Source organism: Dermochelys coriacea, chromosome 1 (genome assembly GCF_009764565.3).
Source record: "Dermochelys coriacea isolate rDerCor1 chromosome 1, rDerCor1.pri.v4, whole genome shotgun sequence".
NCBI lineage: Eukaryota > Metazoa > Chordata > Testudines > Dermochelyidae > Dermochelys > Dermochelys coriacea.
The window spans coordinates 15,142,324-15,166,944 of record NC_050068.2 but is presented as its reverse complement, the minus strand read 5'-3'; the positions used below and the strand labels follow the sequence as shown (position 1 = coordinate 15,166,944).

At 45.4% G+C, this 24,621-nt stretch overlaps 2 protein-coding genes across 8 annotated transcripts in view; one reads left to right on the top strand and one right to left on the bottom strand.

Moving 5' to 3' along the window:
• Positions 1-3,715: 3,715 nt before the first annotated feature.
• Positions 3,716-23,572, bottom strand: AAMDC (adipogenesis associated Mth938 domain containing). Of its 5 annotated transcripts, none has more exons than XM_043504077.1 (4): positions 23,437-23,572; positions 16,447-16,595; positions 5,656-5,751; positions 3,716-4,710 (listed from the first exon to the last, which is right to left on the bottom strand). In XM_043504077.1, exons 2-4 carry the CDS (start codon positions 16,576-16,578, stop codon positions 4,570-4,572), a joined length of 369 nt encoding a protein of 122 aa, XP_043360012.1. In that variant the 5' UTR covers positions 16,579-16,595; positions 23,437-23,572; the 3' UTR covers positions 3,716-4,569. The 5 variants fall into 5 exon arrangements, with proteins under 5 accessions (XP_043360012.1, XP_043360011.1, XP_038242088.1 ...); XM_043504076.1 differs by lacking the exon at positions 23,437-23,572 and adding an exon at positions 23,330-23,397 and having other exon boundaries at positions 16,447-16,598; XM_038386160.2 differs by lacking the exon at positions 23,437-23,572 and adding an exon at positions 23,220-23,358.
• The window catches only part of RSF1 (remodeling and spacing factor 1), a 122,057-nt gene continuing 120,987 nt past the window's right edge, over positions 23,552-24,621 (top strand). For all 3 annotated transcript variants that reach the window (XM_038390771.2, XM_038390752.2, XM_038390742.2), the window contains exon 1: positions 23,552-24,005. In XM_038390771.2, coding sequence (XP_038246699.1) covers positions 23,804-24,005 — 202 coding nt within the window. In that variant the 5' untranslated portion in view covers positions 23,552-23,803. The remainder of the gene's footprint in view (positions 24,006-24,621) is intronic.

The window sequence follows — 24,621 nt, the reverse complement described above, 5'->3', positions numbered from 1 at the left end:
GAACCGGTAATGTGCTACCCCCTTAAATAAACAGGGCTGGCTCTCATCCAGCCTCAGTTCTACAAATCTGGCTCCTGCCTGAAACTGGATTAAATATCATGTGCTATGTGAATGGGAAGATTGAAAGAAAATGAGTCTAGGAATTGAGTTGCTCATTTGCATCACTTCTCTGCACATTATGGGCATCACCAGATGTAGCTCAGATTGTTTGGTGGTGGGGCTTCTGCCAAGTAACTACTACTTGAGGCTTTCTGAAGCTTTGGCAGCTCAGGAGATTGCATATCATGATGGCTGGATTTGAGCAGGAGCCATATCCTGGTCCAAGCATTAAAGTACAGCCTTGCCTTAACAGTTTTTTATAATTTGTAGAGTCTTTGGAGAGAAGAGCTTGTTCCATTGACTTCTGTCAGAGAGCTAAAGCCTCTGGGTCAGTGCTTTCTTTTATTGCTTACCACACCAACTATTTAAAATTATATTATAGCATTTATACTGAGAATAATCACCTACTCATTATACTGGCTGCCACATCAATGAATCCAAATACACCCAGAAAGAAGCTCCTGCTATTTTAGTGAGGTACTGCCTCAACATAGCCCTAGTGTTGAAGGATTCAACACTAGGGCTATGTTAATAATATCAATTCAATTACAATACAATATCAATATAAATACAATAATATCCTTCAACATAGCCCTAGGGTTGAAGGATATTATTGTAATTAAGAGAGATGAAAATGAATTTTGTGTTTTACAAACACTAGTTCTTCCTCTTATTTGCTCTATGAAGTCATTTACATTTAATGTAATACAAAAGAGAAAAGACAACAGGGTAAAGGAAGAGGAATTCTTTCCAAAAAATAGGAAACAGGAAGAGTTGTTTCAACATGACTGTATAGCACTTAGAACAGTAGGACCCTTCTGATGTCCTCTGTGCCCTACTGTAATACATACAAGATACAGATTTAAGTAACAGCTAGCAGTCCCTGTGGAATGAAGCCTATATTACTTACTGTCAAGGTTCCTTCCCCACTCTGAACTCTAGGGTACAGATGTGGGGACCTGCATGAAAAACCCCCTAAGATTATTTTTACCAGCTTAGGTTAAAACTTCCCCAAGGTACAAACTATTTTATCTTTTGCCCCTGGACTTCATTGCTGCCACCACCAAGTGTCTAACAAACAGGCAAATTGAAAGAGTTCGACTTGAAGGGTTGAATTGTCACTTGGATCTCTGGGTCGATTAAATTGGGGTCCACTAAGGAAGCATGGATAGCCAACACTTGTGCTCTGGTGTCCCTCCACGCGGTGACCTTTTTCTCGCCCACACTCACAGTTTCCCTCCGCTCTGAGGGTATCTGGGAGGTATCTGGACCTGAGAACCTCTGGTGTGATTCCAGTGCAATGAACTGTAATCTGTTGGGGTTCTTGGGGCAGTTGGCCTTCACATGCCCTGGCTCATTACATTTAAAACATCGTCCAGCTGACGGGTCACTGGGGTGAGGTGGGTTGCTGGAGAACGGTGTGGCAGAATGATAAGGTGTCTGGAGTATTCCTTGGTGCGTAGCTGGGGCCTTGGGCTGCCCCTGGTAGTAGGGTGTGGTCTGAGGGTGTCCCTTCTGGTATCCGCTCCAACTGCGACCAGGGTTGTTCCTCTTTCCTCCCTCCACCCATTTTGTTCTGGCTTGCCCCGCCTCTCTGGCGGTCTGGGACTGCTCGTATCGATCAGCATAAGAAGCAAGACTTCCTGAATATGTCCAAGGAGGAAATAAAACAGTGTTTATGGGATAAGGAAATGGACTCAGCAGGAATTGCTCCTGAGCTATCAAATCACACATTCCGTCAAAGCTTGTGATACCCCTTCCTTGGACCCATTTATCTAACAGATCCTTCATCTGGTTTAGATAAGCTACATTACTTAGTCCAGGCCCTCTCTTAAGGGTTCGAAATTTTACTCTGAACATTTCAGATGTAATTTGAAATTGCTTTAAAACCAAATCCTTGAACTTATTATAGTCAGAAGCCTCATCAATAGGCATCTTATTGAATATGTCCAGAGCTCTTCCAGTTAATTTTGCGACCAATATGGTCATCTTTTGAGCTTCAGGAATTTTATGGAGAGTGCACAGTCTCTCAAAGGTGAGAAAATATTCAGCAATATCACTGGATTCATCATACTGTGGACATAGTCGCTCAGCCTTTGCCTTCTCCATCTCCAGTGCATGCTTCCTCTCTTTTTCCTTCTCCTCCTTGGCATGCTTCCTCTCTTTTACCTTTTCCTCCATTGCTCTCCTGTGGGCAGCCTCTTTGGCTGTTTCCTTGGTTTCTGTCATGTTTGCCTCTCTGTTTTTAACTAACTTTACACTCGAGAGTTAGAACTAAAACAAACAAACAAAAAAACTTGGCTTGTCAAAACAAAAATAGGTTGTGCTGTAACCGGATACCGATGTTCTCTGATAGTGATTGTCAGCCTACAGAAAAATCCTTTAAAAAAAAAAACCCCTAACACCTTTGTTTCCAGGCAAATAGACAGAAAACACCTCTAGTTGCTCTTAGATAAAAACAACTTCAGGTCTGTGAAGACTTGTGAATTTCCCTGCAGGAGGTTAACTACCTTGCCTTTAGGTAGAGAAAATTCCAGCTCACAAAAGACAATTCCCTTTTGTCTCTGCTCTGGCCCCCAAGCAGAGACAAAAAAACCCTCTAACTGCTTTCAGCTTAAACCCTGCTTTCCAGCAGTCCAAAGGATAAAAAAATATTTCCTTTTAAAATCTGTGTTTCTGATTCAAAAAAATCTCAAAATGATTTCAAGTTAATCCCACCACTCTGCCACCATGGCAAAGTTCCTTCCTCACTCTGAACTCTAGGGTACAGATGTGGGGACCTGCATGAAAAACCCCCTAATCTTATTTTTACCAGCTTAGGTTAAAACTTCCACAAGGTACAAACTATTTTACCTTTTGCCCCTGGACCTTATTGCTGCCACCACCAAGCATCTAACAAATATATAACAGGGAAAGAGCCCGCTTGGAAACATCTTTCCCCCCCAAAATCCTCCCTACACCCCCTTTCCTGGGGAAGGCTTGATAAAAATCTTCACCAATTTGCATATGTGAACACAGACCCAAACCCTTGGATCTTAAGAACAATGAAAAAGCAATCAGGTTCTTAAAAGAAGAATTTTAATTGAAGAAAAAGTAGAAGAACCACCTCTGTAAAATCAGGATGGTAAATATCTTACAGGGTAATCAGATTCAAAACATAGAGACTCCCTCTAGGCAAAACCTTAAGTTACAAAAAGACACAAAACCAGGAATATACATTCCATTCAGCACAACTTATTTTATCAGCCATTTAAACAAAACAGAATCTAATGTATATCTAACTAGATTGCTTATTAACCCTTTCCAGGAGTTCTGACCTGCATTCCTGCTCTGGTCCCTGCAAAAGACACACACAGACAGAGAGAACCCTTTGTTTGCCCTCCCCCCCTCCAGTTCTGAAAGTATCTTGTCTCCTCATTGGTCATTTTCGTCAGGTGCCAGCGAGGTTATCCTAGCTTCTTAACCCTTTACAGGTGAAAGGGTTTTTCCTCTGGCCAGGAGGGATTTAAAGGTGTTTACCCTTCCCTTTATATTTATGACACTTACAGATAATTTATAATTGGACATATGCTACAGTAAGTCCAGCACAAGATAAAAGTGAAAAAGACAGGCACCATTAGGTTTAAAATCTGCAGCTTTTATTAAAAATCTACGCATGTGTTTAATGTTCAAGTGATAGTCAGCACCTGATCTAAATATTCCAACCGCCATTCCCCAGCTAGTTAGCAATGATCAGCTTGTCTAATATGCTGCCCAGTAGCTTTCATTTTCATTAACTATAAAGCCAGGATTTGAAGTAATCCCACTGTTCATACCATACGTTAGTTTTTTTTCCTTATTGAGATGTACATATCGCAATATAGGGCTCACTTTCTCACTATTAAGGCTATCTTTTCATTTGCTCCCAGTGACTTGATTTCATGTAATGTAAAATTTACAAATCTTAAGTTATGAAAAAATATTCATCCCAAAGAAGCAAATCCACCATCATTTCACTCTGCATGCACTGCTAAAAGTTTGGACGGCTCAAGGGATTGGCAATGGGAGGCAGAGTTTTTCACCATTTTTATACAGCTCTTAAAAATGTGCTGGGAGCTTTCAAAACTGGCACATGCTAGTAGTGACCAAATGTAATCATCCAATAGCTATTGCAAATCATAAAAGAAGTGAAGTCTCAGATAATTTCCTAACAGGTTTTTTAAGTGAATATTTTACTTCAGCAGCTGGGCCAAACATTAATGGTCAGAGGATGAATTACACCTTCAGACCTAGAGGATTAGGTCAAAATCACAAGTGTAGGGAATCATGATTAAATAGTCTACCATATCCAGCACCGTGGAAGAACATTTGTGAGCAATCAGATTAATTTAAATTCCATATAAATCCACAATACTGACTACTATGATTTCTTCAGTCAAAAGGCACAAGACTTTTTGGCTAAGGGGGAAGAGGGCTGTATTGTTTAATTCATTAGCACGTTGAATGAAAGACACCTCCCACTTTTTCACCTTGAGCAACCAGTGCATTGTACGCCTTCACAGCCTTCTCTGTCTGCAGGACTAGCACATCAATCCCATTTTTCTTGAGATAGTCCACTGTAGATGCTGGTACCTGAGGAAGAGGAAAGGAAAAGGTAAGAACAAATGCTAGATTCTTTTCCTTGCAAACAATACCTCCTAATAAAAAACAAGTACTGGTTGCTCTTGTTCATAAAAATGCTTAATTAAATCTAGTTTCAAAGGTAGTAAAATAAACTTGTGGTAATAACCAAATTGGTAATATGCTGGGAATAAACTTTGAATTTGTTATAATGGAGAGAAAGAGAATTTTATTTCACTGTCTAATAATAGCTAAAGTATATCCATCTTGTATTCCTTCTTCTCCACTGTGTTCCTAAATACAATTTTGAACTGTACTATTAGGAGAAAATTCAGGAGATAGTGGTGGGAAGTGACTGTGAATTAATGTGTGTAACAGAATGTAGAACTTCCCAAGTGTGGAAAGCGCTACAAGGATGTCTCTGCCCATTTCGCTCAGCCAACCAAGTTCAAAAAGCTAGTGGACTGCTTCTCATGGTGAATGAAGCCTCCCTGAAGATCAACATTTCTTGAGCTTTCTGCTGATACAGATCATCTGCTGAAGTGACACTTTGGCAATACCATTACTAGCAAGGGTAATCAATGACAGACATTATTACAACAGGCTAGGGAGCTGGTTTACAAATCAGTTTTAAGGGTTTAAAAATTAACACATTGTTTAAAGATTTTCATTGATGCTGCTATTCCTGCAGGTTGTAAACCCACTTTGACACTGGGCTGCCAATGTAACGGTATCAAATGAGGTTACTTTCAGCAAATGTCTCTACCCCCAAAATGCTGATTCTCCATTTTTACAACTTTTTTCATAAGTGTTTCTGGGCTTTATAAAAAAACAGGTTCAGATTATGGGGCTGAAGATGAACTAGACTGTTCTCTGTGAAGGTTTAAAAATGATCTCTGCCTAAAGAGGAAAAAAAATCAGTAGTTCCAAGGTGTGGTTGTCAGATCAAAAACCTACCTGCAAGGCCTCGTTCATGCCACGACCGATCACTAAAGTTTTAACTCCCTTCTTGACAACTTCTTCAAGATCAGCTGGCTGCACACCTGGAGAATGCTAAGTTTGAAGAAAAAAAAGTGCTAAGTTTGCATGCTGAGAGCATCAAACAGCAACGCTTCATCTCAATATTTTCAAGTGGCAGTATCCCAGGCTATAAGACAAAGCATAGCAACCTTACAAAAACTAATTGACATCCCTTTCTTCCCAACACCCATTTCATGTTACACTAGCCGTCAAAGGATACTCAAACAAGATACACAAACAAGGGAACCCTGGTAGATCCATCATATCTGGTCAAGGTACTCTTACTGAAGGAATAGTGGAACTCTCAGAACCAATCCTCAAACCACACCCCCCACAAAGGGCCAATTTCCTCCAGGACACAACTGATTTCCTCCAGTAACAACCTCCCTCAGAACACCATCCTTGCCATCAGACATTTCACCTCCCTATACACCAACATGCCTCACTGTCTGCTTCAAATATCTACAAGACAATGGACAACACTCCAGATAGCCACCTCAAACGTCACTAAACACCCATTTCATTCTCGCCCATAATAATTTTACATTCAACAACAAACACTTTGTCCAAACCATGGCACCAGCCATGGGTACTAGGATGACTCCCCAGTATGCCAACCTTTTCATGGGCCACCTTGAGGAATAATTTCTTGAAAATTGTACCCCAAAACAGTTGATGTACCCAAGAGCCATCAATGATATTTTCGTCCTCTGGAAAGACTACCTAAACTCCCCATAGATTTCCACCACAACTTCAATAACAACCACCATGATTCTATCTCTTGAACACTCCCACACCAGCATCAACAATCCTGGACACCATAATCAGCTTCAACAAGGGAATCCTAAAAACAATTATACACAAAACCCACAGATCGCCACGCTTACCTTCACATATCCACTAATCACCTCAAACACACCAAGAAATCTGTTTCTCTTCTGAGCACATTCCGTATTATCTCAGTGCCAAGCTGCAGATAAAGTCTGGGATACACACCTTAACACAGTTAAAACTGCCTTCATTAAACAAGGATACTCCCCCAGAGAAGTAGATTGTATCATGGAATGGGCCACACAAACTACCTGAGAGAAGCTACTTCAATACAGAAGCTCCCCTCCCACCTGCACACCTTTGGTTGTCTCCTACCACCCCACACTGGAACCCATACAGCCTACCAAACAATTACAACCCATACTTGATGGGAATCACATCCTGAAATCTTTCCTGAACACCATCTTCTGGCTTTTAAACAACCTCCCAACCTTGCGAAACTCAACAGCAGAAGCAAGCTCCATAGATCAGTACACACCAACTCAAAGCAGCACCAGACCCTACCATAACAGATTCAAAACTGGAAGACACAGCTCCACTGATACAATGATCAATATCCCCCACAAAAACATCTTTCAAGATTCAAGGTCCTACACATACCTATCACATCATGTGGTGTACCTCATCCAGTGCATCAAATGCTCCAGTAACAACTATGTGGGTGAAACAAAACAATTGTTATGCTCCTGAATGAACTCTCACAGAAAAATTAAAAAAAACCACCCTACCACCCATAGGCAAGTGCTTTTCATAAAATGATCACTCCATATCTGATCTCTCAGACCTTGTCCTCAAAGGAAACCTCAAAGGTTCACAATGCCGTCAAAAAATGAGCCTTGGGGCTTAAATTCATAACTTTGCTAAATGCTATAAGCCATGGACTCAAAAACACTGGATTTATGGCTCATTACAACAATCTGTAACCGACTAATCCTCCTTTCTCCCATGACTGCAGAGATCTTAACAACCATTTCACCTTGAGTGGTCTCTTGCAATATGTTACCACCTCATGTTTTAATCTTTTCCACCTTGTATTTAGATGTGACTCTGGCCATGTCTACACTACAAATTTTTGCTACCACGTTACATCAGCCTAAAGCCACCAGAGTTAGTATATCGTTTGTGCACATGCATGCTTGGCTTCTTGCGTTGGCACTGTGTGTACTCACCAGGAGTCCTTGTGTTGAAACACAGTGCAGTGCACCGGGGTAGGTATCCCAGTGTGCAACTAACCATCATCTAGCACACTGTCTTTTGGGAAGTTTTGACAATATGTGGTGGGGCAAAAACTAGTGATGCAGGGGTGACTGGGAGCCAGGAGGGGTCAGTGTCCCAGCATGCAACTTTCTTCATCCCATAATGTCATCTATGTCCCATAATTTTTGCACCTTTTAAAAAAAAAATCCCATGAACCCGCACTACCCTTGCTGTCCACCATCTCTGACAGAAGCATGAAGCCTGCACAGCTCTGCATTACTGTCATGAGCGTTGCAAGCATTGGATGCATCATTCTCTGGTATTTGCAGAGCTGCAAGGAGGACTAAATCAGCAGGGAACATAATTTCCTGGAGGACAAATTGCTGTCAAACACAGAACCAATTCAGGGTAGTTGCTGGCATTCACAGAGCAGCTACAGATGATGGAGCCCTGCTTCTGGGCCTGAGGAACATGCACCAACTGGTGGGATCACAGTGTAATGCAGACTTGGGATGACGAGCAATGGCTGCAGAACTTTCGGATTTGCAAGGTCACATTCCTGGATCTGTGTGTCAAGCTCTCTCCTGCCCTCCGGCACAGGCACACCAGAATGAGGGCTGTACTAACAATGGAGAAGCGAGACACTGTTGTATTGTGGAGACATGCAATGCCAGATTGCTACTGATCAGTGGAAAAATAATTTTGGAATTGGAAAATCCACTGCAGAGGCCATTGTCATGCAAGTGTGCAGAGCCATTAACAGTCCCTGGCCATGCAGGACTGTGACTCTTGGCAATGTGCAGGACACAGAGGATGGATTTGCAGCAGCTGGGCTCCCCAAGTGTGGTAGAGTGATAGATGGCACACACATCCCTATTTTGGCACCAGAATACCTTGCCACAGTGTACATCAACAGAAATGGCTATTTTTCTATGGTTATGCAAGCACTGGTGAATCATCAGGAACACTTCATTGACATCAGTGTTGGCTGTTCAGGGAAGGTGCATGAGGCTCACATCTTTAAGAACACAGGACTGTTCAGAAAGCTACAAGCAGTGTCTTTCTTTCCCAACTGCCAGATTACCATTAGCAATGTTGATATGCCAACAGTGATCCTGGAAGACCTAGTGCCCCTGGCTCATGATGCCATAAACCAGCCACCTTGACAGCTCCAAGGAACTACCAGCTCAGCAGGTGCAGAATGGGAGTTGAATGTGCTTCTGGTAGATTGAAAAGAGGCTGGCATTATTTACTCACAAGATTGGATCTCAGTGAGAAAAACAGCCCAATGGTTATAGCTGCTTCCTGTGTCCTGCATAATATCTGTGAAGCAAAGGGAGAAAAATTGGCGAAGACAGAGGTGGAGTAGCTGTCTGCTGAGTTTGAACAGCCAGACACAAAGGTTATTAGAAGAGCTCAACATGGAGATACGTGGCTCAGGGAGGCTTTGAAGGAGCCCTTTCACAGTAAGCCTCAGTAACGTGTTGTGGTGTACTGTGCTCTACCTGGCCCTATAGTTTTGGGAGGAATTGTGTGGTGCCTGGTGTATATGTATGAATATAACACTGTCAATGCACCTATTTAATGTTGTGGTGCTTGCTGTACATTTGATTATTTTTGTCACTAAGCCTATGAGTTTTGTCACACTATACAAAAACAAGTAAATGGGTGCTTTTAATCCTACTAGGCACTCTGCAGCATATGTTGGGAACTAATAATGAATTACTCCAAACAATACAATTTCACTGAGTAATGGAAACATGTCAGGTGCTATAATAGAGTTCTCTTTGGACTGCAATGGGAAGCAAGCCCCTGACTGTTGAACTTGTAGGTTCCCAAGAGTCTGCAGCATCTGTGTTTTCTGCCAGAGAAGCCCCATTATGTCCTGGTGCATCTCCCTCTCCTTTTTCTGCCAGGACTCCAGAGCCTCTCTCCTGTCTGCTCTTTCCTTTTCCATATAGTCTGAAATATTCACACCCCCTTCCCCCAGGCCCTCTGCTTATAATCTGATATAGCTCCGGCCTGCAGGATCTGGCAGCCTGAGTCCTCCTTTTTTTCTCCTCCTTATCTGGCTTAGGCATGCTGCAGTTGTGGAAGGGAAACCCACAAGGGCAACACCAGCAGTACAGATAACACACACAGAGGTGCCACTGTCACATAATCGCAACAGAAAACAAAAGTTCAGATTTATAACTCCCTTCCCTTGCTCTCCTAAAGTTTTACACAAGACATGCTCATTGCTACTTCTGCCTTGGAATGATTGTGCATGGCCCCAGCCACAGTAAGTATGGCATGGCAGGGGCAAGGAAAATGAGGAGGGAATTCCTTGGTTCCATGGAACTGAGTATAGGGCAATGACACTGAATATTGGCTCTGTTTCTACAGGCTGTGGTGATTTTAGTCAATATCTCACTCCTGAGGGTAACAAAGGCAGAGTGCACAGCTGTTGCTGGCGTCCTGAAGCCACCTGGTACCTTGTGCTGCTAGCCTGTTTACTGCAATGGTGCCTACTGAAGTTTTATTGTCAACTGGCATGGGAAAGCGTCCTACTGTGGAAGAAGAAATGAGGCTACCATCCCTAGAAACCTTCAGGAAAGGATTGCAGAATACCTCCACAAAAGTTACATCAAGCTCTCTCAGGAGGGTGCTAGGGCCATTTCTTGGTACATAAACAAACTGTTCTATATAGCGGTCCCCCTCCCACCTAAGTACAAGGGTATGAGAAGCAGATACTCTACTTCTCTTTGTTGTACAGCTACCTCTCCTAGTATAAGTAAAGTAGTGAAAAGCCGTGTCCTGTTAAGTTGGAGGTGTCATCAATACAATATTGTAATGGGAAATCATTTACACACTAACCCAAGGTTCCTTCCCCTGCTTACTTGTGCTCGACTGACTGGACTGCAGTGGAGTCTCAAACTGATCCTGACTCGTGGCATAGTTCGATCCTTTCCTGGTTGCATGTCCCCCATTCTCCTCCTCGCTGTTTGCAGCAGCTCCTCTGAGGTACCAGGGTGGTCTGCGGGGTGCTAGTGGGCTCTTCACCAAATATGGCATGCAGCTCTTTGTAAAACTGGCAAGTCTGTGGCTTGGCACCAGATCAAGTGTTGGCCTCCCTGGCCTTCTGGAATGCCAACAGTATTCAGTGTGTCTAGATTATGTAGCCAGTACGATCAGCTGGGCACTTCCACACAACAAGAGAGAGCTGCTATGTGGGCCCGTCAAGCTGGACAATCAGGAAAAAGCACTTCAAAAATTCACAGGATTTTAAGGGGTGAGCGAAGGGCTTCCAGTCTCCATGACTGCTGGGCAATGGAGTTCACAATTGTGACCAGAGCAGTCATTGTTGAGCATTGTGGAACAGCCGCTGGAGGACTGTTAGGGTCAACATAGGTACTGAAACGTCTACACTTCTGTGTCAGCGATCTTAGTACAACGACCATGACACAACAACACTCAGGGAGGTAGTGTTAATGTGTTGCCATCAGGGGTGTTATCAGCGGTGGGAGACAAATTTAAGTATAGACATGCACAATTAGGTTGACATAAGACACCTTTCCTCAACCTAACTTTGTAATGTAGATCAGGCCACTGAGTACTTTCCCAGACCTGAAGAAGAGCTTAGTGTAAGCTTGATAGCTTGTCTCTTTCACCAAGAGAAGTTGGTGCAATAAAAGGTATTTTCACCCACCTTGTTTCTCTAATATCCTGGGACCAACATGGCTACAACAACACTGCAAAAGGAGGATACTCTAGGTAGTTTAAATATACCAGTGAAAGAGGATTGTCATCAATTGATCATATGATTGAAATGCTAACATACTATATAGACACCTATAAATTGAGAGGATGTGTAGCCCCTCTACACATTTATATAGTATTTCAGTTTGGCAACTAACATCTAACATATTAAAAAATTAAATTAATACTATCAGATTAAAACAACAGCAAAAGTTTAATGTTAAACTCAACAAAACCTTATTAAAGTCAATAGGATTACACAGCTGTGATAGAGTAAAGTTTACCCCCACCTTTAAAAAAAAAAAAAAAAAGCCCAGATTATTAAAACTGAAAATGTTAAATGCAACTTTCTACTTGTTTATATTGTAGATTTTGTGAATTTCATTCAGTAGGGATAGTTATATCAGTTAATTGTACTTCAGTTTATAGTCTGTTTCATTTTTTAGTTCTCCTGTACTATCCTAATGCTGCAATGTTTAGTAGAGAAATGGTTAAATCCAAACAATTATTTTCATGAAAGATATTAATCTCCTTAAAATATTTATGGAAGATTTTGACAATTAAAAAATGTGAATTTTCCCCTGATATACTCATTCCCTGTAATAACAAAAAAACAAACAAAAAATACAGACCAAAACCTCCCATGCTTTTGCAACAGTTTCCACTGTTTTTCCTCCATTAACTTTCCTGCTGCTTCTGTCTTACAAGATTAGCAGTAAATGTACTGTAAACACAAACAGAAGAACTATGCCTTGTATTTGGCTATAGTATGGGCTCTTTTCAATGTGAAAATTGTTACCATTAATCTATTCAAGTCTTTAAAGAGTTTAAAATATTCTTTAAGAATGTGACCGAGTGACTGACCATGTTTTTCTTTCCTTACAAAATAGGTAGCGCTGTAGCAGATCTTTGAACAATTCTTCTGGAAGTCCACTATCAAAGGCACATAAATGTAATCAGACAACCTGCTAACTTGCAACCATTCCTTCCCTCCCAGAAAATATCCCATTCACTGTAGAAACTAAGGCCAAAGCATGAGCCTACAATTTAATAACATTGTTCTTGGTGTTTCACCAGTTTCCCAACTCCGCCATCTGGCGGATACGCTGATGGTTTGGGGATCTACGTTTCTTCCTTCTCCAATCTTTGGTATTACAGAGGACCAATTCTTTTCATTGCATGTCTCCCCTGTTCTTTAACCACTGTGTGCTGTTATTGTCAGTTGTCAGATTTATTTTTTAAGCAGGAGTCTTTCCAAGCTGAAGGCAACTTTTCACCAGCTCTTTAAGTTCCAAGTGAAGGAAGCCACCATGTTACAGCAATATTATCATCCCCATTCTGCAATGCCATGTGACATCTGGGTCTCATCTTTAGTTCCTCAGGCTAGGAACATGGCATAAACACTAGGCTGCTCTAGCCCCTGCAGGGGAAATAGAAAGTATCCCACCCCTTTAGCCTATGTAGGTTTGAATGCCCTCTCCTACACTACTCACCTGGGTGGATTTAACCATTTTTAAAAAGTGTGTTTATGAAAGAGAAAATTCCTTATGGGCCTTTGAGGTATGCTAGAAACCTTTGTGTACTTTAACGATAGTCATTTAGACCTAAACAAAAGGAAAAGATATGGTTTAATGTAATTACAATAATTAGATAGCTGGTGAGGGTTCATTGCCTGTGAGCAACACTTTGGAGACGTTAAAGCCATGGATAAAAAAAAAAATTCTTTTGTTTACACAAAGATTCTCTGAGGGGAGTGCTGTCTGTTTCTTAACAAACAAGCTTCATGGGGAGGGAGATCTAACATGGGCGCAAATACATTATCCCAGTCAATTCTGCTGATTTGGGGGCTAGGGGAGAGAGAAACTGCAGTAGAATTTCTTTGTCTGTTGTTCTCCGTTCTCCACTCTACCTCTCAGGAATCCTGTTCCTTTTTCCCCATAAGCAGCTGGCACAGAAGTGCAGTCAGCCAGGGAGGCTGCCTTTTATCCCCCAGGGTTAAGGTCACAGGGACTGTTAATCCTTAAAGCTACAGAGCCCTGCAGAGCCAGTTATGCAGTTTTCCCAAGGAGAGGAGAATTACCTACAAGGCATCAATTTGTCAGCACAGCAGCAAAGGAAACAATTTATTTCTAAGGAGCCCAGGTCACTCAGGGGGCCCCTCATGCTATCACCTGTTGCATAGGCTTCAGCCCCACCCACGGAAACATCCCCAGAGGAAGCACATCCTTGTCTGGGTCATGAGGCAAGTGTTGTGATTATCACACAAACGTTCCCAGTCTACTAGTCAAATAAAGAGAACCTTTTCCTAGCAGTTTTGGAGCTGAAAAACCTTAGTTCTACTTCCTTTTTTTGCTACTTGCTGTATGATCTTAGCCAAGTCACATAATTGCTCTTTGCTTGCTTTCCTATCTGCAAGAGGAAAATAATACTTAAGTACAGAGCTTTAAAAGTGACCTGCAAAGGGAAAAATATGGGTGTGTTTTTGCTTCTTGATAATGAATAAAGGTGGTCTGTTTTTTCTTGTATATTTTTTTAACCTTATAGATTTCAGGAATGTTACATCTTATTTTCCCTGCTTTAGCTGGGGGAGTCCTCAGATGAGGCTGCTATGTACTTAAAGCTTTCTCAGCCTTCAGCTGAAGGGTGCTGGTTTGAATCTTTATAAAGAGCATATTCCTCCCAAGCATATTGTAGGTGTTACCAAAACACAAGTTTGAAACAGTCTAACTAAAAATCACTTCCTGTTCAATTAATCAGGTTTCATTTGCATGACTTTTCTGCTATTATAAAGCTCCTAGTTCTCCAGTCATCCAGAGATTCTTAAAGGAAAAAACAGGGTAGATAAGATCTGAATTTCTAATGTAAAAAGAAAAAACAAAACTGACCCCTCACCTTCAGGCCCTTCTTCTACATAATAAAGTAGCACAATTAAAAAAAGGAAGGGGGGGCTTACTAATCCACATTTTCCCCCTTTGCCAGTCACGTAAGATCACTACACAAAGGGTGCTATATACTGTAAATATCAAACTAATACTCAGTGCTGGAAGAAATTTCTCTCTAAAGATTCTATACTGAGCTCCTAAACAAGGGCTCCAGGCCTGCAACTAGGTTTGCACCAGGCCAATTGTCTTCAGTGGGGTTGTGTGTGTACCCACACAAGATAAAGTTGTAGGTTCAGGATCAAGAGCATTAGTCCTGGTCTACTTATAACTTTTGTACCCATTTAACTTTCGGTTAGGGATGTGTAGGGTTTTTTGCTGATATAGTTATACCAGTACAACCTCTGCTTTGAGAACAGTTATATTCGCATAAAGATCGGGGTGGGAAAACTATGGCCCACGGGCCGGATCCGGCCCGGAAGGGCTTTGGATCTGGCCTGCAGGATTGTCAACCTCCACATTCCTGCGGCCCATGGGGGAGGGGTAGCAGAGGACTCCATATGTTGCCTTTCCCTGCAGGCACCGCCCCCCACAGCTTCTATTGGCCGGGAACGGGAAACTGCGGCCAAAGGGGGCTTTGGGGGAGGTATCTGCAGGCAAGGGCAGCATGTGGAGCCCTCTGCCCCCAGGGGCCGCAGGGACCTGGTGCCGGCTGCTTCCGGGAGCAGCGCAGGGCCAGAGCAGGCAGGGAGCCTACCCTGGCCCCAGTGTGCACCGCTGCCACCCCGGAGCCACTCCAGGTAAGCGGCGCTGGGCTGAAGCCCGCACCCCAAACCCCTCCTGCACTCCACCCCCTGCCCTGAGCCCCATCCTGCACCACAACCCCCTGCCCTGAGACCCCTGACACACCACAACCCCCTGCCCTGAGCCCCCTCCCGCACTCCCTCCTGCACCCCAACCCCCTGCCCTGAGCCCCCTTGTACACCCCTCCTGTGCCCCAATCCCTTGCCCTGAGCCCCTTCCTGCACACTGCACCCTGTCCAACACATCGCACCCCCTCCCGCACTCCAACCCCCGCCCCAGCCCTACATTCATGGCCCTGCATGCAATTTCCCCTCCCAGATGTGGCCTTTGGGCCAAAAGTTTGCCCATCCCTGATAAAGATGCTTTATCCTGGTATAACTTATTTCCCTTCCCATACCAGAAGAGCTATACCAGTATAAGCACTGTCATATTGATATAACTGCATCCACATTAGAGGGGTTGTACTGCTTTAACTGTATGGTTTTCAAACAGCAATCAATTTGCAAATACCTAGAAGATAATAAGGTGATAAGTAACAGCACAGATTTGTCAAACCAACCTAATGGCTTGTTACCCTGTCAAAGAAAGCTTTGTAGATAGGAGGGAAGCAGTAAATGTGGTAAATCTTGACTTTAGTAAGGCTTTTGATATGGTCCTGCATGACCTTCTCATAAACAAACTAGGGAAATATAACCTACACGGAGCTACTATAAGGTGGGTGTATACGTGGTTGGAAAATTGTTCCCAGAGGTTCACTCAAGCTGGAAGGGCTTATCGAGTATGGACCAGTAGGGATCAGTTCTGGGTCCAGTTCTGTTCAATATCTTCATCAATGATTTAGATAATGGCATAGAGAGAGTACAATTATAAAGTTTGCGGATGATACCAAGCTGGAAGGGGTTGCAAGTGCTTTGGAGGATAGGATTAAAATTCAAAATGATCTGGACAAACTGGAGAAATGGTCTGAAGTAAACAGGATTACATTCAATAAGGACAAATACAAAGTCCTCCAATTAGGAACAATCAGTTGTACACATACAAAATGGGAAATGACTGCCTAGGAAGGAGTACTGCAGAAAGGGATCTGGGAGTCATAGTGGAGCACAAGCTAAATATGAGTCAACAGTGTAACACTGTTGTAAAAAAACAAACATCATTCTGGGATGTATTAGCAGGAGTGTTGTAAGCAAGATATGAGAAGTAATTCTCCATGCTCTACTCCACACTGATTAGGCCTCAACTGGAGTATTGTGTCCAGTTCTGGATGCAATGTACTTACATTTGTCCCCGTTTCTCTCCAATCCCAGGTTCGGCTCCCACCTGGCCACACTTTGCAATCCTTATAAGTTGAAGAACAACCTTTCACCATCATCTGACCCCATGAAAGGGAAGCGATTTCAGGAGACGACATCGTCAAATTGAAAAGGTCTGAAATAAACAACATTATCTACATGGCACCATAACATGTATGGCGCTTATCAGAAAAATAAGTGTTCATGCCCTGAGGAGCTTGGAATGTAAGTAAATACAGATGTTACTCACAATGGGTACTGAGGAAGGAAGGAAGGATAGTCTTGTGGTTAAAGCACTGGATTGGGGCTCAGGAGATGTGTTCAGTTCTCAACTCTGGCAATGGCTTCATGTGGGACCTCGGGCAAGACATTTAACCTCTTGGTGTCTCAGGTCCCCATCCCTAAAACAGGAATGATACTACTACTCCATCTCACTGGGGTTTTGCAAAGATAAAGCCATAAATTCTTGGGTGATGCTCCGATACTATGGTAATATCAACACTTAGATAGATGGTTATGGTGCCTAAGATGGGCTGGAGGAGGAGGATAAAATGCAAGATACTTGCCTTGTTAGCTTTGAATCAAGGTTCAAATGTATTCAGTAGAACAAGGAAAGATAGCTGTATGCTATACAAAGAATTCACTTCCAAGAACGTTTGCGTACTGGATTGTTTCTTCCATCCTTGCTTTTTCCCACTTGTGTGTGGGGTCACTGTGCAGAGAAGGGATGGCCGAAAGCTATTACACCATTCCTTTGTCAGTCTACTTTAGGCATTTCTAATGCACCCATCACAGTCTGATATAGGCAGTGATCAGGCACAATGGAAGACACTAGAAAGGAACAAAATGCTCCCTTTCCCACAAAACCAGGAAGGGCAGTCGGGGGGGGGGTTAGGGGGAGAAGCCACACTGTCTTTACAGCACCAGAGATGAATCTCTGATATGAATCTTCCACTAGACCTCTGCTCATAACACAGATGATAGGGTGGCAGGTAAACAGAAATGCTTTAGATCGGCTTGATAGACATTAGACCACCATCCTAGAGATTTGTCTTTCTGTCCTCCAGTTTGTGAGTGGGGTGGGCTGAAAACAACCAGTTTTCTATTGAAATGCTATCTCTGCACTGAAGAGAACTCTGTTCATTCTGTTTCAACTAATCTGAAGAGTGGACTCTCTTTATAAAGTGAATAGTTAAAAGGCCCATTAATTAAATGTATGGAATTCAACCACCTGCTTAAAAACTACATTCTCTTCTCCAGTCTATCCAGATTTCCACCCAGAGAAACATTTCCCCATCCTGAAGTTGTGTTAAATTATTCAAATTCAACAGCAAAATCCACTACAGGAAGCCTGGTGTTGCTAATTAATGAGAGAGTCCTCACAAAAGAGCAATCTCTGGATTAACAGATTTTCAGTCCTCTTGGAAAATCTTAAGGAAAAACCTGCTAACATTTGCACAAAGGCTCAAATAACATTACAGTAACCTTGCAATACAACCCCTCTCCCCCCTTACATACACCAAGGCAAACTATGATACGAGACAGACAGTAGATACTCTTCTTTGACTGCCAAGAATGAATTTGAGTTTGCTGCCTCAAATGTCACATCAAGAGCAAACAGCACTACTACTTGAGACTCGGCAAAGGCTTTAAACTGCCTCAGCATTTATGCTTATAGCATGATAATAGGACAATTTTTTTTTTGCCTCCTTCCAAAGCTAAGGACAAAGTGCTTGATACTCTTGTGCGCAGGGGATGTCCCTTGCATAACACGACAGCTCTACCAGATCTGTGTTCTCTCAGTACATGTCTGCAATCAATGCCATGAAGATTTGAGTCTCCTTCCTTTCATGTGGAGACTCAAATCTTCATTTCTGAGAGGTATGTGAAGTGAGGCAGCAACAGAAGAAGAAAGGAAGAATAAGGGCAAGTCTCAAGACAAAAAGATATCAGTCACTCACCTCTGTTCACCGACTCAGACCAAAGAATAAAAGCAACAGAGCAGACCATCTAGAAGTTAGCTCTGAACAGGAGAGTTTCTGCATGAAATATTTGTGACAGTTTACTAAGAAACAAGTATTATGGAGTTGCAATAGCTTGAGATTATACAGAATGGAGCTATAGTTCTCTTTAGATAGGTAACACATGACTGGGGTATGAAAAACTTTCCATAGGAAGAGAGGTTGAAATAACTGGCTCTGTATAACTGAGCGCCAGAACATGATGTGAATGGGATACAGAACGTACATCAGGAGCTCCTATTTGCCTTTCCAATAACATAAGAATAAGAAGGCATTTACTGAATTTGAAAGACAAAACTTAAAACTAGTTAAAGGAAATATGTATATATTGGGAATAATTACTCTATGGAACTTATTGCCACAAGATATCATTGAGGTAAACAGTTTAATACAATTCATGAGGACATCTAAAGTTGCATCTAAAAGTTGCATTTAAAAACAATTATATTTAGAAGGAATATGTCTCCATTATTCTGGGAACTATCCCTTAACTGTCCACCATAGGTTGCCATGTATGTTCTTTTGGAACATGAGGTACTGTCTAAGGCAGGGGACTCAAACATGCAGCCCATGGGGTTATATCCTGCGGCCCGCCCACCAAGCTCCCCGCACGCCTCTCCTACCCCCCTGGAGTTATTTCCTGCGAGCCACCAATCTCCCCTCCCCCCAGCGTGCTGCATCCCCGCTCCTCTGCCTACCTTCAGGCGCTTCCTGCTGCCAAACATCTGTTTGGCAGCGCTTAGCGCTTTCCAGTAGGGATGGAGTAGGAGTGGGGAGCCGCGTGCTCAGGGGAGGAGGCAGAGAAGAGGCAGGGATTTAGGGAAGGGGTTGGAATGGGGGCAGGGAGGGGGCGGAGTTCGGGTGGGGACTTTGGGGAAGGGGTTGGAATGGGGGCAGGGAAGGGGTGGGGAGAGGCGGGGCAGGGGCAAGGCCTCATGGAAGGGTGGAGCCATGGGGGGCTTTTGTACCTTTATATGAAAAGGTGTCAGTGATGCGGCCCTCGGGCCAATGAACTAGTCCTCATGTGGCCCTTGTGGTGATTTGAGTTTGAGATCCCTGGTCTAAGGTCAGAGACCGGATACCAGGTCCCCTTCTGATCTTCTATAGCAATTCCTATTTTCCTATGAATTGCAACTGCCAAGGCAAGAGGTAGTGGAGGAATGGATGAGGATTCCAGCCATGACATGCATAACAGGGGCAGTGTTAGGGAGCTGATTAAGTTAGGTAGATTTGCAAACATAGGCAATATGGGAAGAGAGAGACTTAAAATCAAGGATGATGCCTAGTTTACAGACTGTGTGGAGGCAATATAAGAGGTTATGGCAGGAGACGCAAGTCAAGGAGGGAAATGGAGTTGTGCTTGGGGATGCTTTTCTTGCCCTTTCACAGTCTTTGAGACATTGAGAGAGTAGGTTAAAATGAAACCACATGTTCTGCATGATCAAAACAGGCAGAGAGAGTGGACAGGAAGGAATCATTAGAAATATCAGAGGATGTGAACAGTTGGTAACATCAGCATAATAGTGGCAAGTACATTTAAAGTCTGACAGAAGTTCACACAAGAAGAAAATAGAAAGAAAACAGCAATGGGCCAGGAATTAAACCTAGTGGAACTCCAAAGATGAGGTGTGGGACCAGATCTTTAAAGTTACTTAGGCACCTAAATATGTGGATAGATGCCAAATGGGATTTTCAAAAGCACCTAGTCTTATACCTATAAAATAAAAAAAAGGAGGATCTTATTAAAGGGGAAAAGGCAAAATGCCACATTTATTGTGAATACAGAAAGAATCATAGTAAGCAGTTAGTTATAGCTATAACATTCCATTCAATTTCATATTTATTCACACATTCATTCTACAGAACTTCTTTAATACGATCCAACACTAGGCACCTAACTCCCAGTGGAGTTAGACCTTGGTGCAGAGTAACAAGAGGCAGAGTGATCAGAAAGGTAGGTATGGCAGGAGGGAATCAGAGATAACTGTGCATTGAGATGGTGTAGGAGAGCAAAGGGGTTCATAAAAATCCAAGCCTGGCCTGAGATCAAGGAGAATGAGAACAAAGGAGACAGTCACCATCAAAGAGTTCTGACTATGGAGGAGAGCAGTTCGTATGCTCTGAACAGAGGACAATAACATTTCCTCAAGACGGCTGAGAGAGGGGTGGATAGATAGGTGAGATAAGGTGACTTTTTTATACACCTGTAAAAGGGGAACAGTAGAGATGGTGCAGCCATTAAGAGTCAGGGTTATGGGAGGTCTATAACAAAAACAATGATTGGACAGTTATATAGGGAATGGGGGGAGGTCAGGATTAAATTATAGAAAAGAAAGGGATCAGAAGAGGAGCCAGATTTAGTGTTTAAGAATCAAAAAGTTCTGGTTTAGGAAATGATTAGTTTAACTTTATTGTTTAATCAGGAGAAAGTAAACTAGTGAGCAGATTGCTCCAGGCATAAGGGGACCATGACAGAAGGCACAAAGCTGTGAACAGTAAAAAGAAGTGAAGGACAAAGAACTGGGAGTTTATGGAGTGGGGTGGGGGTAATGGGAGAATCCAGAATAGAAACACAGTGGGCAAGATTCCATAAAGCCCTGTATGGGGAGGACAAAACACAAGAAACTAATTCTTGAAACTTATTTAAAATATCTTGTTGGAATGATACATGGGACTAATTTCTGTCTCCTTCCTCTGACATTTGATGGTGTGTACTAATTTTAGGACAATCACACATTAGGTATTTAGCAAGTTGAATCCTGGACCTGTGCTCTAGGTAATGCTCTAGTGATAGAATTACTGATCAAGGACCTATGTCCCCATGGGGCCATCTGGGAGAAAACCATCCCTTCTTACTGCATCCTAAGCAGTGTATCTGAATGTCAGCACCCAGAAAAAAAGCCTAGTTATTGGGAATCAGCCAACTGCCCATTATAGGTGCATTCAAACAGCTGTGATAGATTGCTAAAGCAGAAGGAACATACATTCTTTTTTCTACTGCTGTTTAACTAACACCTGATTCTGCCACCTTTATGCACAATAACTATCTATTGAACATACTTATAATTAAGGCTGCAAGTTTGTCACTGAAGGTACAGATTCCATGACCTCTGTGACTTCTGCAGCGGCTGGGCACCTGGCTCAGGGGCAACTCAGGCAGCCCCTGCGCCAGGCACACAAGCGACTGCTGGGGCAGTCTTAGGCCACTGTGCCCAGAGCATCAAAGTTTGGGTGTGGAAGGGGGAGGGTTTGGGGCATGGGATGGCGTGAGGCAGGCTCCGGGCAGTGCTTACCTGGGGGGCTTCCCAGAAGTGGTGACATCCTCCTTGCTCAGCTGCTAGGTGGAGGCGTTGCCAGGCAGCTCTGCACACTGCCTCCGCCCAGAGCGCTGGCTTCGCAACTTCCACTGGCTGGGAGCTGCGGCCAATGGGAACTGCGGAGCGGTGCTTACCAGTGGAGGCAGTGTGCAGAGCTGCCTGGCCACGTGTCTGCCTAGAACAGAACTGAGCGAGAGCACTGTTTTTACTTCCAGGGAGCCTCCCAGCCAGGTAAGCACCGCCCAGAGCCCTCCTCACCCCATCCCATGCCCCTGCCCCCTTCCATACCCAAACTAAGTCTGCTGCTGCTGGGGGAAAAAGGGGGAGGGGCACAGAGGCAGGTATGCAGCCTGCCAGCCCCACCAACCCGCCCCCCCCAGCATCAGTAGGTGTCCCAGGCCGCATGCTGCTGCTGCCCAGCCCTGCCCCCCTAGTACCAGTGGGGGTCCCAGGCTGTGCACCACTGCCTGCCCCCTCCCCCAGCACTGGTGGGGATCCTGGGCTGCATGCTGCCCCCCCCCACCAGCAGGGGTCCCAGGCAGCTCCTGCCCCAAGTTTTAGTCATGGATATTTTTAGTAAAAGTCAAGGATAGGTCATGGGGCTCTGAATTTTTGTTTACTGCCCATGACCCGTCTGTGACTTTTACTAAAAATTGGCCATGACTATAAGTAAGGCTACATTTTAATCACTGGACTATCCTTCCTTATAATCATATCTGACTCTGCTTGTTGCCCCACCAGCTGAGTAGAACACACCCCAGCATGAGGGTGGCAGAATCAGGCCTGCAGCAAGCCAGATGTTTTGGGGCAGGGTGACGTCTCTGTAACAGGAGACGGGATGGAATGTTGGAAACAGGATGGAACAAGAAAAGCAGGACTTGTGGCACCTTAGAGACTAACACATTTATTAGAGCATAAGCTCTCGTGCATCCGATGAAGTGAGCTGTAGCTCACGAAAGCTTATGCTCTAATAAATGTGTTAGTCTCTAAGGTGCCACAAGTCCTGCTTTTCTTTTTGCGAATACAGACTAACACGGCTGCTACTCTGAAACCTGTCATTAGGATGGAACACTGGCCCTGGCAGATTCTGTGACAGCTGGCTCCTCCTGAGGGGGAAACGCTGCCTTTGATGCCCAAAGGAAACCCCATAAATCCCTCCCCTTCAGCGCCCCCCCCCGTGAAAACCCCATTTACCCCTCCCCCCTCCAAGGAAACCCCATTTACCCCTCTCCCCTCCAAGGAAACCCCATTTACCCCTCCCCCCTCCAGCCCCCTCTAAGGAAACCCCATTTATCCCCCACCCTGGGGAAGAGAAGAGTCCAATTTACTCCCACCCCAGGGACACGCCAGTTACCCCACGCCCTCCAAAGCCACGCGCAGGACGTCTGACCGCCCGCCCCCGGGAGGGAAGCTCCCACTCACCCCTCCCCATGCCAGGGCGGCCCGTTCACCTCTGCCCATGCCTGAGGGATGGGCACGCGCCCCTGCCTCCCGGGGGCCTGTTCTTGCCCCTCCTCCCCGGCGGGATAAGTTCCCAACTCCCGGCGGTGTTTACCGTCCCCTCAGCCAGCCTGGGCTGCCCCGCCCCCGGGAAGCCACGCCCCCTTGGGAACGCCCCACACTCACGCCGCAGGCCCACCTCCGCTCCCCCCCTGCCGCGAGGCCTCCGTGCCCTGGGGGGACACGCCCCTCCGCCGCTTATTGGCCAGCTCCCCGGCACAGGCCGCGCCCCCCCGCGCTCGGAGAGGAACAGGAGCTGACTCTTCCGTCTCGATCTGATTGGCTGCCCCGGACTCCGTCCCCGCCCCCCTCCCTCCTGCCCCCGCCTTGTTTTCATTCCCGTGTCACACGAGGCAGGCGGCGGAGAAGTCGGGGAGGGCCGCTCTGGCCGGCGCCCCGTGCTGCATTGTGGGATAGTGGCGCCGGGGAGCGGGGTCCTCCAAGCGCGGCTCGCCAGCGCCCCCCTCTCTTCCCTCCCCGTCTCCTTCTCCATCCTCAGGTCCAAGATGGCGGCGGCGGCGGCGGCTCCTACGGCTCCATCTCCGCCTCCCCCGCCCCCGCCGGGCCCGTGCTGCCCCGGCTCGTGGCCGAACTTCGCCGTGGTCTGCTCCTTCCTGGAGCGCTACGGGGCGCTGCTGGACCTGCCCGAGCTGCCCTTCCCCGAGCTGGAGCGCGTCCTGCAGCCGCCGCAGGAGCCCGGCGACCAGGGTAAGCGGCCCGGATGCCCCCTCCCCTCACAGACCGGCGGGGGGTGGGGCTGGGGCTATTCCCCCCCCCCCCCGCCCGTGGCCCCGGTGGAGGAGCGCACCGGGGGGGGGGGAGGAGCCTGGCTTTCCCGGAGTGGAGCTGTGGGGGAGGGGAGAGTTCTGCTGTGTCCTTACCACCACCACCCCCCCCCTTCCCGGGTCCAGGGGGAGCAGCTGCTGGGGCGGGAGGTTTCTTTCCCCAGCCCCACCGGAGGGGTATGTGAGGGGAGAGCATCCTCATTCCGGCGCCTGCCCCCTCCCGCTGGGCCCTGTGGGGGCTGGGAGCCCCTTCCCCGTGGGGTTAAACCCCCCCCCCCCACAGGGGTCGAGCCCCGTGTGCTGCTGCCCCTCCGGGCTCTGTGTGAGAGAGAGGAGAGACCAGCCCCCCCCCCGCCCCCCCCGGGTGTAATCTTCCTATTGGGTTGGGGGCTAAGCGAATCCCGCTCCCCACCTGGACCGGCCGAGGGGAGGGTTACACGCTCCCCTGTCTTTCAAGCTGCTCCTCGCTCACGCTGGTCTCTCCCCCCCCCCGTCCCGTCCCGGCCCCCCTCCAGCAGGCTGCAGGGAATGGGCTGTTG